At 34.5% G+C, this 15,080-nt stretch overlaps 1 protein-coding gene across 1 annotated transcript in view; it reads left to right on the forward strand.

Annotated features, from left to right (window-relative positions):
• Positions 1 to 5,296: 5,296 nt before the first annotated feature.
• The window catches only part of LOC131155116 (protein COFACTOR ASSEMBLY OF COMPLEX C SUBUNIT B CCB1, chloroplastic-like), a 41,974-nt gene continuing 32,190 nt past the window's right edge, over positions 5,297 to 15,080 (forward strand). Inside the window, exons 1-3 of the mRNA XM_058108044.1 lie at positions 5,297 to 5,319; positions 5,568 to 5,796; positions 5,950 to 6,083. Of these exons, the coding sequence (XP_057964027.1) occupies positions 5,297 to 5,319; positions 5,568 to 5,796; positions 5,950 to 6,083 (386 nt within the window). The remainder of the gene's footprint in view (positions 5,320 to 5,567; positions 5,797 to 5,949; positions 6,084 to 15,080) is intronic.

Consider the following 15,080-nt stretch of genomic DNA (forward strand, 5'->3'; position numbering starts at 1 on the left):
ATCAAAACGTATAAACCAATATAGTGTAACTGTCAGTGCTAACAGATTTATTTTTGAATAATTTTCGATTAATTAGGTACCATTCGTAAGAATGGGCATGTAGGGAGTGCTAATACCTTCCCCTCGCGTAACCAAACTTCCGAACCTGACTGTGGCAACGCAGACCGATTCTACCCTTAATTGGGTAGTAATCAAATGTTCTAACCACACTTAAAGGTTAGTGACAACTCCATTACACCATATTTTTCACGAAAATATTATTTTAAAATTCACATTTTCCAGTTCACGTACCCCGAGGCAACACACACTTTGTGGGTTCCGCTCCGTGCAGGAGAACGTTGCGACACTAGCAATAAGGGCTAGGTATATCTCTGTAAGAAAAATCCAATTTAGTCTGTTTTGGTTTCCAAGATGTAAAAGGAAAACTAATAAGGTATTATATGGCTCAATGTTTCAAAAATCAAAGAACTAAAAAGAGAGGAAAAATGTATGAGTTGTCCCTTGCAGATGTCTCAATAGTCAAATTTTGAAACTTTCATTTTAGTGGTCTCAGGTTTGAATGCTGAGAGATGTGGGATGGGGCTTCAGGATAGGAATGACCAATCTTCTGTTGTGTAACCAAGGCTTTCAATCTGCCAAAAAAATTGTACAATCATGAGATAAATGTTAGGGATCTAGGAACAACATCACACAACAATTAAAATAAACAAGCAAAATAGGAAGACTAGATTTAACGTTTTTTGGTCCAATTTGACCTACCTTCACGGAACACACCGAATTTAACTATAATTTGGGAGAAAATAAAAGAGGAGGAGGTATCACTCAACTCAACTCACCCTTTATCACACATTTCTCTCTCTCTCTCTCTCTCTCTCTCTCTCTCTCTCTCTCTCTCTCCTCTCTCTCTCTCACACACACACACACACACACACACACACCTTCAACACAATTACTCCCACACTCACATACACATCACATATATTCACACACACACATCTCCATTATATAATTGGATGGGGATGGATAGTAAAGGAATGTGTCAATGAGATTCAATGGGATGAGCAATATATATATATAATATATATATATAATGATGGATGTTGATAAGGATGCAATGCATCCTTAATTATCAATTTAATTCTCAAATTGAATTTAGATTCAAATTGAAATTGACTAAAGGCAACCCCTTATCCGTCTCTCACTCCCTCTCTATTCTTATATATATATATATATTATTTCATTTCTTAATCCTTAAGTAATCTGTGAAATTATGAAAATACCCTTCCCTCAATTCTCTATAAATAAGAGAGTTCTTAATTCATTTTTCATAAAAAATTTCAAAGAATGAATTAAAGGAATTAAAGAAAAAGTGAGAAAAAAGATTTAGTACTAGACGAAGAATTTTTGTACACTTAAAATTCTCACTCTTCTAGTCTTTCCAAACTCACTGTAGGAATTCAACTTCAACCGTTGTAAGAACCCGGAAAATGTAAAAGGAATTTCTGCAGTTTTCGTCGACGAAGCCAGATTTCGATGACGAAGGCAGTAGACTTTTCGTCGACGAAATTCAGAGGTTCGTCGACGAAGAGAAGCTGAGAGGTCTGGAAAAGTTTAAATATTAGAATTCGTTGATGAGACTGCCGACATCCATGAAGAAATCCTTGACTTTTCATCGACAAAGGTACTTTTCGTCGACGAAAACCGGGCGGGTCAAAGGCTTAAAAAGGGGATATTTGTTTTCTTCTTCATTAAGTTTCTCCCCCCCTCTCTCTCTCTCTCTCTCTCTAAACTCTCTCTACTCTCTCTCTCTATATTTCCTTGCCGGTGGTTGATAGAATCGAAAATCCGAGGTTACCATGAGGATCGTGGAAGGATTTTCTACAACTTTTGTGGATCGGAATCTCGGTTCAAGCATTTTCGGGTTTCGGGCCGAAATTGAGGTAAAGCTCAGTTTTCATTTCTGATTCGATATATGTGTAGTAGTATGAACCGTAAGCATGTTTAGTATTGTGATTTGTAGATTTTGGAGTCTCGGTTCGTAGTTTTGAGGGCCGTAGAGTTCGTGATTTGGTTTCGGGTTGAGGTAAGGGGATTCTGTTTATATCAGTTCATTTTCGAAATTAGGATCGGTAAGCCTGTAGGCTACAATCGTATGTATGTTTTGACTACTTATTTGGGAAAATCTATCTGGTGAAAACACGAGATTTTCGGGTTATAGTTTTCGGGAAAATTGGGGGTTTCGGGTATCATCTCTTATTTGATTGAAAAATCGTTTATGTTGTTTAAACTGTATTATTGAGGTGACCGTAATCCATATTTGCATAAACTGTATACTTGAAATTGTAAACGATATGATTTGCCGTAAACCAAATAAGTGTAGTACGTGGGTATGTATGTATGTTGGTCCAGATATTTGTGAAAAACAGTTATATGGTGGCTTATTACTATACACTAAAATGTATAGGGACGTGAGTTCTAAAGTGATTCCAGGTTTTGTGAAACGGCTAGGGGCGGCTGACTACCGTACGCTGAAATGGCTAGGGGCGGCTAACAACCGTACACCGTAACAGCTAGGGGAGGCTAATTATCGTACGCTGTGCCCTGTAACGGCTAACTACCATAGGCAAGAGTGGTTGGCTCTATATCCAGGGTGCGAAATATCACCTGTATGATTTGGTTGGTCACCGAATGTAGCAACGGACCACAGTGGGCCTAGGTTGATGCAGCGTAGTTTGCACATGGTAACGTAATCGGGGTTAAACCAGGTGACCTTGTGTAGTTGCATGTGTAGCAATGGATTCACAGTGGGCCTAAGTCGGAAACTTTCGTAGTTTAATGTGTTGGAACTTAACCGCTGTGAGACTAGGTGACTTGTGCAGTTGTGAGTAGTGTGACGACACTGACCATATGTATGTATGTATGTATTTGAGTATCGTATGAACTGGAATGGTTTTGTGAAAATACTGGAATTGTATGGAATTGTATGGGAATGTATGGAACTTGTTTTGAAATTGTATGTATGTGTTTCAAACTGTATCGTATGTATGTGTTATGAAGTATGAAAATTACACTGGTATGCCACACACTGATATAACCTGTTTTCTCCCTTACTAAGAGGTGTCTTACTCCGAATATATACAAATGTTTTTCAGGTCCTTCGGGTAGCCGAAATTAGCATCCTAACATCCGAAAGCGGGGGGTGTGTTTAGCTACTGTTAGTGCCTGATAGGTACGAATTTTGTAATCGGGTTGTCCTGATGGGTTTTGTAGACAACCGTGGTATGTATAGTATTTGTAGGTATGTTTAACCTTATATGGTATAGACTCTAGTATGGTATAGTTTGATGTAAAGAAAGACCGTATTCTGCTGCGTATTTTGATGAGTATGGACATGTGTATGTATGTATATTGGGCATCCCTTCACCCCACGGGGTCGAACCCTCTTTGTATGTGGTATCATTTAATGTTTTAATTGATACAGAGACATGTTAGGTTACTTAAATTCACCCCTGGGTCCCATTTCAGGGTTCGGGGCGTGACAACCGTGGTAGAGGAGTGAATCAAGGTAAGTGGACTTGATTATGTAAGATTTTTCATAAATTAAATTAGGTACGTGATTTTAATTATATCCATTTTTTTTTATTTAAAGATACCTTGGTTAAATTAAAATACCTGAATTTGATCATATCCACTTTTTTATTTAAATATACTTGAGTTAAACTAATGTACGTGGATTTGATCATATCTATTTTTTACTTAAATATACTTAAATATATTTTGTTAAGAAATATTATAAATTTTTTCGGGTAATTTATAGTATAATAAATAATTATTAGCATACAAATTGTGTGGCTATAAGACCACTAGCATGATTAATTAGGTGATCTAATCAAACATAGAATGAAATATGTTATTAACAACTTGACCATATCTAAACTCCATTGATTTGAATTCAACATTTAAGTCAAGGCAACCGCCACCACCTCTGGTAGGGAGCGCATTTTTAGCACATTAGGACAAGAGCATACATCAAAAATATTAAAGAGGTTTTCTTTCTCCATTTTCTTTCCCATGTGTAACCAAAGGGCATGACTTCGGATGTTTGAATTGAGTTGATAGTTCATTGACTCCAAATCAAAATTCTTACCTATCACTAAATTACCTTGTGAAAAATAAATAAAGTGTATAACTCTTTTGCAAGTTCAAATAACATTTACTAAATATCCAGTTGTTCATTAAATATCACAAACACACAAAGCACGTACCCTTTATTATCATTTATGTAGAACTCCCAATAACCAACATATAAAACAAAGACCTACCCTCAACCTAGCTAGACCAAGGGCTTTATCAGAAACAAAGTCATCAACAATATATAGTATCAGACTCTGATTTTATCATCATTTATATAGAACTCCCAATACAAGAAAAGTAACCAACATATAAAATAAAGACATGCCCTCAACCTATCTAGACCAAGGGCGTTTTATTAGAAATAGTGTCATCAACAATATATAGTATCAGACTCTATTTTTTATTCTAGTTTTTCATGCATCTAGATAGTGAATAGACCATCTCAATATTCCAAGATAAACTTAAGGAATTACACTAATTTATAGTTTATCAGTTTTATGTCATGACCTTCCCACTTCCAGTCGTTGGCGGTGGTGTTAAGAATCCATGCATTGTGCTTCTCTCCATCCTTCTTCAGCGGGTGAAGCGTGGGATAAAACCAAATCTTCCCTTCATCAATGATGAAATTGATACGAGTGGCGTCTTTCTGTATGTCCCAGAGCGTGACAAAATTTTTAGAGTCATTTTTTATTTCAACTCCCACTTTCCAGTATGCATCGTAAACCTTGATAGTTGTGTTATTACTCCTGACTTCGATGAACCATGCCTCATTGGAATATCCACATTTTTCATCAATGGTATTTGCAACTTCCTGCAACTCTCGAGTTGTGCCCGACTTCTTCAATTCCAAACTCTTTGTGGTGCGATTTAAAATTTCATACAACCAAATACCACCCATCTGCAAAACTCTAAAAGAGAAACAAAAAAAAAAAGGAATAAGATATGAATTAATAATTTTACTATTTTTATCATATGAGGAAATTATTTATAATGCATACAGTTGACAAGAAATGAAACCCTACTATAGGTAGTGCAATTCCCTTCAGTCTTCTTGTGGCCAATACTCCTTCAATGTGCGCTTTTTATAGATGAGCTGTGTAATTTGCCATGCCTTTTGAGTTTAATTTCTTTCATATTCTAAAAGGTGAGATCTTTTTTGAGAATGAAATGGACAGATGCCATAAGGTAAGGTGGAGTCCAATAGTGATTTTGACTTCGGATACAAAAATCAAGATAAAATTCTTACCATTTCCAATTTTTTCGTTCACTTTCGTCAAATTTAACGGTATAAAATGATTCGGAATCGTGTGAAATGGAGATATGAATAAATAAATAAATAAATAATTTTAAAAATTAATATTAATATTCGTTTTCATCTTCCCGGGCCGCTGGGGCCCCTCTCCCCAGTTTTATTCGTTTTTTATCTTCCCCAGCGGCTTTTATTCGTTTTTATCTTCCCGAGCGGTCCGGGTCTCTCCCTCTATCCACTCCCTCAACGTGGACCCCCACACTACTCCACTAGCTTCTTCTTCCCTCTTCCTCCTCGCGGACACCGCCGCCGGCGGCGGCTACTCCCCGGCCAGCTACTACACTTCCTTGGGCCTCTTCGTCATCTCCGTTCCAGGCCTTTGGTCCCTCATCAAGCGCCCTGTCAAATCCAAGGTTCTCATTTCAATTACTTCAATTCCATCTCTCAATTTTGCTTTTTAAGCAATTGGGTGTGATTTTATCTTGAGGATGCAAGTGGGTTTCGATTCGATCTCCGGTTCGTGTTCGATCTTTTTAATTTGTTGTTAATTTTGGCCCAATGTGCAGATAGTGAAGAAGACGTTGGTGATGGCGGAGGAAGGAGAAGGGAAGAAGAAGGCGCCGAATCTGGTTGCCGGAGAAATCTTATCCTTCTTCACCCGAAACAATTTTGTGGTGGCTGATAGAGGAGACGCCATCACGTAATTCTTTCTTCTTTCTCTAATTATTATTAATTATACTTTCTTCTTCATTTTTTATACTTTCGTTTTATTATTCGTCTATTTATATTTATTCATTGGCTGAGATTTAACATGAGTTGTCCATAATTAATAAAATAACAATGTATATTATGTGACGAGTGTGTTTCTTCTTGGGGCTTCATGCATGTGTGGACTTAATTAATAAAATAACAATGTATATTATGTGAATAGTACATTATTGAGAGGAAGATATGCATGCAAGGGTCGTCCATAAGTTCGTGCATGCTCTGCATCATTTATTTTTCCTTTGCACGTAATAAACTTTTATTAGTTAATTCTTCCTCCCCTTTGTTGTTTTGTCTCAATTTTTGTGTCCAGTAGGGATTCGTAAAATTTGGTATCAGAGCTCCCCCTTTCTTAAACGATCTAATTATTCGAGTTCTTTTAATTTAGTAGAAATTAAGAGTCTCGAGAGAATTTGGTATCAGAGCTCCCCCTTTCTTAAACGTTCTAATTATTCGAGCCCTTTTAATTTAGTAGAAATTAAGAACCTCAAGAGAATTTGGTATCAGAGCCAGGTTTCGATCTTGGGACTTGTGGGCATAAGTGGTCAATACTAATATTAGGTTTCCAATTTTAAAATTTGTTAAATTCGTTCTTTATATTGTGCAGGGAATTTACTTCATGCCCTTGCATTTTATTTTATTTTGCAATCTTTTATTGTCTAAAAAAATTATATTCTGACAAAAAAAATAGATAAGCATATATATTTCACAAAAAGAAATAGAGTTTAATTGTTGTGTTGCTCAAAATTTTAAATTGAAGTTTGATAATGCATTGTATTATATTCTTATAATTAAAATATTAAAGTATTAATTAAATCACTTTTAAAATCATAAAGGCCAAAATATAATAGTTCTTTAGGTGACAAAATTATGATTTCTCAAATACTCGAGTTAATATTTGGTATTCAAATTTCATCCCTGGCTTCAAGGATTCAGCACCAAAGCATCTTTGTTTAAATTTTGTTTTTTTGTTTTGTTTTTACTTTTTTTAAACAAATAATGTTCAAGACCCTTTAAATATTTGATTAATCTACTAAAATAATGGATTCGTCTCTCTACTTTTTTTCTATTTAAATACTAAAATATTATTTACACTTGAACTTGATATTTTAACAAGTAAAATCTTGAGTTTATATCTGCACCTTGGCTATTGCGATTTGGATTCACTAACCGGTCCAAAGAATTTTTTTTAAAAAAATACTAGGAATGAATCTGATTTGCGTTTCTAGGGCAACGATTGCCAAAGAAAAGATGAACGGGCTCATGGTGAAGATGCCATAAGCTATATGCTCTCACCTTATATTTGTTTATTATTAATTTTGGGGTTCCTGCCATTATTGTTACATCCTTTAATAATTTATCAAAATCGTTATTCTTTGGAGTATGATAGAATACATTTTAAATTTTAGGAATCAAATGAATAGTTATTTTTTATATATTCATAATCATTTAATTCAACATGTAATATGAAATTTGAAATAATTATTCCTTATATATTCATTTTTACACACTCATAAAATATTTCATATTTTTATCTGTTTTACAATAACAACATAATTTCTTGTATAACTAATTTTAATTAACTTACTAAAACTAATTTATTCTTGTGAATAGTCATCTCACGAACCAAACGTAACGTTATGACTTATTTGATTTATTGGAATAGTTACTCCTTGAAATAAAATGAAATATAGTTAAATTTTGGGAATCAAAAGAATAGCATGTTCATAATTATCTCATTCAACATGTAATAAGAAAGGACGACTCAAGTTATTCTTTACATCCCAATCGGGTCAGTTAAAGTGGTAAGAACGATTTGTGAATTTGATGACCTCAAGGTCTCAAGTTTGATTTCTTCTTGAGACATTACGCTGTTGAATTACTAAGAGTGCGTCAATGGATGGGCAACTATCACCCCTCAAATTTGGTGCCACATCATTAACATATCTAAGTTTACCATGTACCACCAAATAAAGAGAATGATTGGATTTTGACTTATGGCTATACTGTTCAAGCTTGGTTTTTTACCAGACCTCGCCTTGAATCTGGTTTGATATAGAAACAAGCCCCAGCTACCAAATAAGGGCCCGTTTTAGATCAAGAATTTTATGTAGAAAAAGAAAAGAATAGGAAAATAAAGAAGTAATTCATTATTCCTTAAACTTTCATTTTCTACTAAATGCTATAAAAAAATAAAATATTGTTTTAATATAATGAAAATTTTTTTACAAAAGTATTAATGATTTCTAAAATTAAATTTTTGTTTATAGATTTATTTTTTTCCCCTCAAATTTCTTGTTAATCAAACATGAAAATAGGATTCCTTTATATTTTTCTTCCATTCTCTGATATTTTTGGAATTGGAAATGGGCCTTAAGCTTTTGGGTCACTGTTAATTGTTCATATATATCAAGCCCGTACGGTGATTGTTGTGGATTTGCCACAAAATATGATTTTTATTCTCCTATTTTTATGGGCAAAAAATGGATACACCCAAAACTGGAATTCTTGAAGGAGTCCAATATCAATCTCACGAGATATTGGATACGCGTTCGATATTACATTCTAAAAAATATTTGTGAGCCTCCGCAAGCAAAAAGATTAATTATTTTATGTCACTGCAAATGATAATCAGAATTCTTGTCATGCTAAAACGATTGACAGCTTATTGGGATGGGGTTTGAGAAGAGAGGATAACCATATCTTTGGTTGGTGGATGAAATTAAACAAGGGGATAAGAAATTAATATTTTCTTTGATTCATGGAATGATATATTAAAATAGAAAAGAAATCAAGGTAGAAATAGAATTGTTTTAAATGTAATTACTTGACTTAGTTAATAGTATGAAATGATTATGCAATTTCAATTTTAATTTCTTTCCAATATTTCATAATTTTCAATAGCTTATGTAATAGAATGAAAAATAAGTCTTTTTTTTTTTTTGTAAAAATCTCTAATACATAATTATCTATTTTTGTATTATTATTTCAATTTTATAATAGTAATTTTTATTATGGTAATATTATTTTTTATTATTGTTACTATTATTTTTTTTCGTATTTGTCAGAATGTCCCGAAGGAAGGTTCGGAATAGAGAGAAATAATAATATCAAAGGTTCAATAAAAATAATAATAAGAATTCTTGTCATGCTTAAATACTTAAAAATAATATTTAAAAAAAAAAACAAACAAACAAAAGGATGAAGATATGGAACACCTTCAACCTGAAACAAACAAAAGGATGAAGATATGGAACACCTTCAACCTGAATATGGATTTTTATCAAGATGGTATTGAATGGAAAATATCCTATAAGCTTTCTTTATTTCTGAATAAGATGCGACAGCGTAAGTTCTTTGCAGCAAGCAATCTTGACATTTACAAAATATAGACCTTGGAATATATGATATGTTTACTAAATTAGAACTTTGGTATTTTCAGTGCCTCTGATAGTTAAATCCTGGTAAAACTTTTACTCTAGAAAGCCAAAACATGCATTATACAAGTGTGAAATGTTGGGTGGTCTTGAGCCTTCTCAACTTCAAAAACTAACTCATCGGGTGAGACTTTCCCTTACACTTAATAACTGACCACCAAGTCCCTTCTACGACTAATGTGGGACAAATCCCAACAATCTCCCCCTCACACATCAGGCTCCAAGCTCCTCACGAATTGGGATCGGACACCAAACTCTGCACGAATTGGGCTCACCAAATTGGCAGCACCACATGCCCAACATCCCAGAGAGAAACCATGAGCTCTGATACCTGTATTGGGTGGTTTTGGACCTTCTCAATCCCAAAAGCTAGCTCATGGGGTGAGGTTTTTCCTCACACTTAATAACTGACCACCAAGCTCCTTCCACAACTGATGTGGGACTAACCCCAACTTGAAAGGGTTCCTAATATTTTTTTCTTGCATGTGTACTCTTGAATCTATCTCAATTGCCCAAACTTTGAACTACCTATTTCTTGGCTCTATGTGTCACGACCTGCTCATTTTTCCACTTATTTTTTTTTATATAACATCAAATCATAAAATCAATACTACATATCCCACAATCCAGCTCAGCAAGTCATCATCCACCTGGACCCATGGGTACCAAGGATATAACAGAATATATTGCAGAAGCCTACGCAGCAAAAAGTATAAAATCATATACATCTCATCATAATGTGCATAACACATACTAGAGTACTACAAATACTATTTCTCAGTATATACATCCTAAAAATAAATTTAGGGACAATTCCCACAAAAATCTAATTGTCCCTACCAAGACTCACCCTTCCAATAAGGGCAGATAACTGCTCTATATTAGCGGGGCCTTTCCCGCTCTCCTATCTAGGGCTCCTGAAAAGTTAATGAAATTTAGGAGTGAGACACCTCTCAGTAAAGAAAATAAACTAATACTAGTGTGTGGCAACATGAGTATTTCGTGTTCAACATATATCATAAATAACACATTCAGTACTGTTTTATCACATCTGGGAAAACATATATATAAATCAACATGGCAGAACATATTGCATTTTCATGACACATCTCATCTCATATTAACATAAAACATTCTTGGTAGGTTAGTTGGCTGTTGTCATGTATTACCCTCACATGACTGGATTGTGTAGCCCGAAGGCGGGACCTGACAATGGTTGGTCCGATAGGTCTACTCAGACTGATCCGTACACCAAGGGCGATAACAGCACACTTCTTGAAAATAACCACATCGACTATCCAATTTCACACCACTCTGTACAACGGCGTTAACATAGATATCATGATTACGAAGACCATGGACACATAGCAATGGTACCGTGCAAGTGCTAGTCTAGACCAAGTCAACCAGGTTCTGATATCATATACATATACTGAAACTGTGATACATAAATATGTCATATCATTTATTTTCACATCAATCATATCATTTCACACATATACGTGTATCCTGAAAATCATTGGCCTGTATGCCGGTATTACACATTTTATCATAGCTCGACCCGTATGCCAGCTACACATAGCACAGCCCGTACGTTGGCAAATTGTAATCACATAGCACGACCCGTACGCCGGCAAATCACATCTCATAGCACGGCCTGTACGCCAAAAAATCACATCACATAGCACGGCCTGTACGCCGGTAAATCACATAAAAATCTCGGCCCGTACACCAGTTTTTCATCATAAAAATCTGTGTCATCCACAATCCCAGAAAACAATATTTCACAACATTTTACTCATGCCATACAATAGATTTTCTACATATTCAACATACGATCATTTTCACAGTATTTTGCAAATATAAAACATATATATATATATATATATATATATATATAAACATATACATTTTCCATAAATCAAATGATAAGTATATATATATAAGCATTTTCTCAAAAACAGAAACTAGCTTAGTTTATCCCCTTACCTAGTTCCTGAACAGCCCCTAAGAAAGTCTTCCCCACTCCCGCAGGGTTCCTAATTCAACAACCTGAAAATGAAAACTCATAGAATTAAACTTTAGTATTTCAACGTATATAACATTTCTTTTAACTATCATTAAGTCAAATTTGACTTAAAAGTCTCACCTCAACTTAGGGATGAATCCTGACGTTCCCAATCAACACCTCTGGAAACGAAAACTCGTAATATTAACTTTAATATTTTAACGCATAAAAACACTTTTCTCACTTGTCACAAATCCAAAAATTGAGTATTAAGTCTTATCCTGGATTTGGGATGGTTTCCAACTTCATTTTCCAGACGATCCGCTCTGACAAACTTGTAGAGAACTTCGCCGAGAGCGTTGTGGTAGCCTCAATTCTCGATCCGGCGACTGGCAGGGCCAAAATCGAAGAGAAAGAGAAAGAGAAAACCAAAGAGAGGTGAGAGAAAGAGAAGTTAGCTTCATTAACAAGTTAAATCCGGATTTTCCCATATTTATAAAATAGCGGATTTCGTCGACGAGCCCAACCTTCGTCGATGAGTCCTTCACAATTTCATCGACAAAATCCACTCTTTTCGATGAAATTCAGTCAACTCAAAAACCCCTCTCGGTATTTTCTCGTCGACGAAACTCTGTGTTCGTCAAAGAAATTCTTAAAGCCTTCGTCAACGAAACCCTGTGTTCATCGTCAAAGCTTGGCAGCTTCCTTCTGTTCTTTTTCCCATTCCTCTTTCTTTTTTATTTAAATTTATTTAAAATCCGAGTCGTTACACTATGTGTTGCTATAAGACCACTAGCATGATTAATTAGGTTATCTAATCGAACAAAGAATAAAATATGTTAGTAACAACTTGATCATTTCTCATCTCCATTGATTTGAATTTGACATTTAAGTCAAGACAACCGCCACCACCTCTGATAGGGAGCACATTAAGAGCAACCATTAAAATATTAAAGAGGTTTTCTTTCTCCATTTTCTTTCTCACCTCATTTTCTCTCTAACCAGAGGACATATGCTTCGGATGTTTGAATTGACACTTCATTAACTCCAAATTAAAATTCTTACCTATCACTAAATTACCTTGTATGAAAAACAAATAAAGTCTATAACTATTTTTCAAGTTCAAATAACATTTATCAAATATCCAACAATTCATTAAATATCACAAACACACAAAGCACATACCCTTTATTATCATTTATGTAGAACTCTCAATACAAGAAAAGTAACCAACATATAAAACAAAGACCTGCCCTCATCCTAGCTAAACCAAGGGCTTTATTAGAAACAAAGTCATCAACAACATATAGTATCCGACTCTGTTTTTATTCTAGTTTTTCATGCATCTAATTAATGAGTAGACCATCTCATTCCGCACTTTTAATGTCATGACCTTTCCACTCCCAGTCATTGGTGGTGGTGTTAAGAATCCATGCATTGTGCTGCTTGTCATCCTTCTTCAGCGGGTAAAGCGTGGGATAAAACCAAATCTTCTCTTCATCAATGATGAAATTGATACGGGTGGCGTCCTTCTGTATGTCCCAGAGCGTGACAAGATTTTTAGAGCTATTTTTGACTTCAACTCCCACTTTCCAGTATGCATCGTAAACCTTGATAACTGTGTTATTAGTCTTGACTTCGATGAACCATGCCTCATTGGAATATCCACATTTTTCATCAATGGTATTTGCAACTTCCTTCAATTCTTGAGTTTTGTATGACTTCTTCAAGCTCAAACTCTTTGTGGTGCAATTTAAATTTCATACAACCAAATACCACTCATCTGCAAAACTCGAAAAGAGAAACAAAAAGAAAGGAATAAGATATGAATTAATAATTTTACTATTTTAGCATATAAGGAAATTATTTATGATGCATACAGTTAAAAAGAAATGAAACCCTACTCTTGGTAGTGCAATTCCCTTCACAGCCTTCTTGGGACCAATACTCCTTCAAGGCGCCCTTTTATAGAAGAGCTGTGTGTTATTTGCCATGCCCTTTTAGTTAATTTCTTTTCATATTCTAATTTCTAAAACGTGAGATCTTTTTGGGAATGAAATGGGCAATGTCATTTGAATGGTGTGTGGTCCTGTCAATTGTCATGCCTAATTGAAATTGACTATCGGCCTCGCATTTTCCGTGTGCGACAATTGCAGAAACGATTCACAGCTTATTGGATGGGGTTATAATCATATCTTTGGTAGTATAAATGAAATTAAGGTAGAAATGGAATTGTTTTTAAATATAATTAAGTTAGTTTAATTTTTCTTTGAGATATTACGTCGTTGAATTATAGGGGTGCGTTAATGGATGAGCGACATTTACCCCTCCAATTTGGTGCCTTATCATTAGATAATCTAAGTTTACCACGCACCACCAAATGAAGAGAAGGATTAGATTCTTACTTATGGCTGTACGTTCAAGGCTTGGTTTTTAACCGGATCTCGCCTGAATCTGGTTTGATATAGAAACAAACCTCATCTACCAAATTAGGGCTCGTTTTAGATTAAGAATTTTACGTAGAAAAAGAAAAGAAAATAAAAATAAAGAAGAAATTATTTTTCCTTATATTGACTTTACCTATAAATACTATAAAAAAATAAAATATTATTTTAATATAATGAGATTCCTTTAGTATTTTTCTTCCATTCTCTGATATTTTTTGGAATTCGAAATGGGCCTTGAGCTTTTGGGTCAATGTTAATGTTCATATATATCAAGCCGTACGGTGATTGTTGTGGATTTGGCCACAAAATATGATTTTTATTCTCCTATTTTTATGGGCAAAAAATGGATACACCCCCACAGCTAGAATTCTGAAGGGTCCAAATCAATCTCATGAGATATTGGATCTGTCCTGAAACGGTTGTAGATATTACATTCTAAAAATAATTAATCGGATTCGCCGTTGAATCTGGTTGATATAAAACAAGCCTCATCTACCAAATTAGGGCTCGTTCTAGATAAGAATTTTACGTGAGGAAAGAAAAGAAAATAAAAAATAAAGAAGAAATTTATTTGTCCTTACTATTTGTTCCTTGACCTTTAAATACTATAAAAAAATAAAATATATTTTTTGAATATAATGAGATAGGCCCTTATATTTTTTCTTCATTCTTCTGATATTTTTTGGAATTCGAAATGGGCCTTAAGCTTTGGGTCACTGTTAATGTTCATATAATCAAGCCGTACGGTGATTGTTGTGGATTTGGCACAAAAACGATTTTGATTCTCTATTTTATGGGCAAAAAAGGATACACCCACAGCTCGAATTCTTGAGGAGTACATATCAATCATGAGATATTGGATCGTCCTGAAAGGCGTTCGCTATTACATGTAAAATAATAAGCGGATCTCGACTTGAATCGGTTTGAAAAAAACAAGCCTCATCTACCATTAGGGCTCGTTTAGATTAGATTACGAGAAAAAAGAAAAAGAAAATAAAAATAAAGAAGAAATTATTTGTCCTTATATTTCCTTCCTATTA

Source organism: Malania oleifera, chromosome 5 (assembly GCF_029873635.1).
Source record: "Malania oleifera isolate guangnan ecotype guangnan chromosome 5, ASM2987363v1, whole genome shotgun sequence".
In the NCBI taxonomy this organism is placed as follows: domain Eukaryota; kingdom Viridiplantae; phylum Streptophyta; class Magnoliopsida; order Santalales; family Ximeniaceae; genus Malania; species Malania oleifera.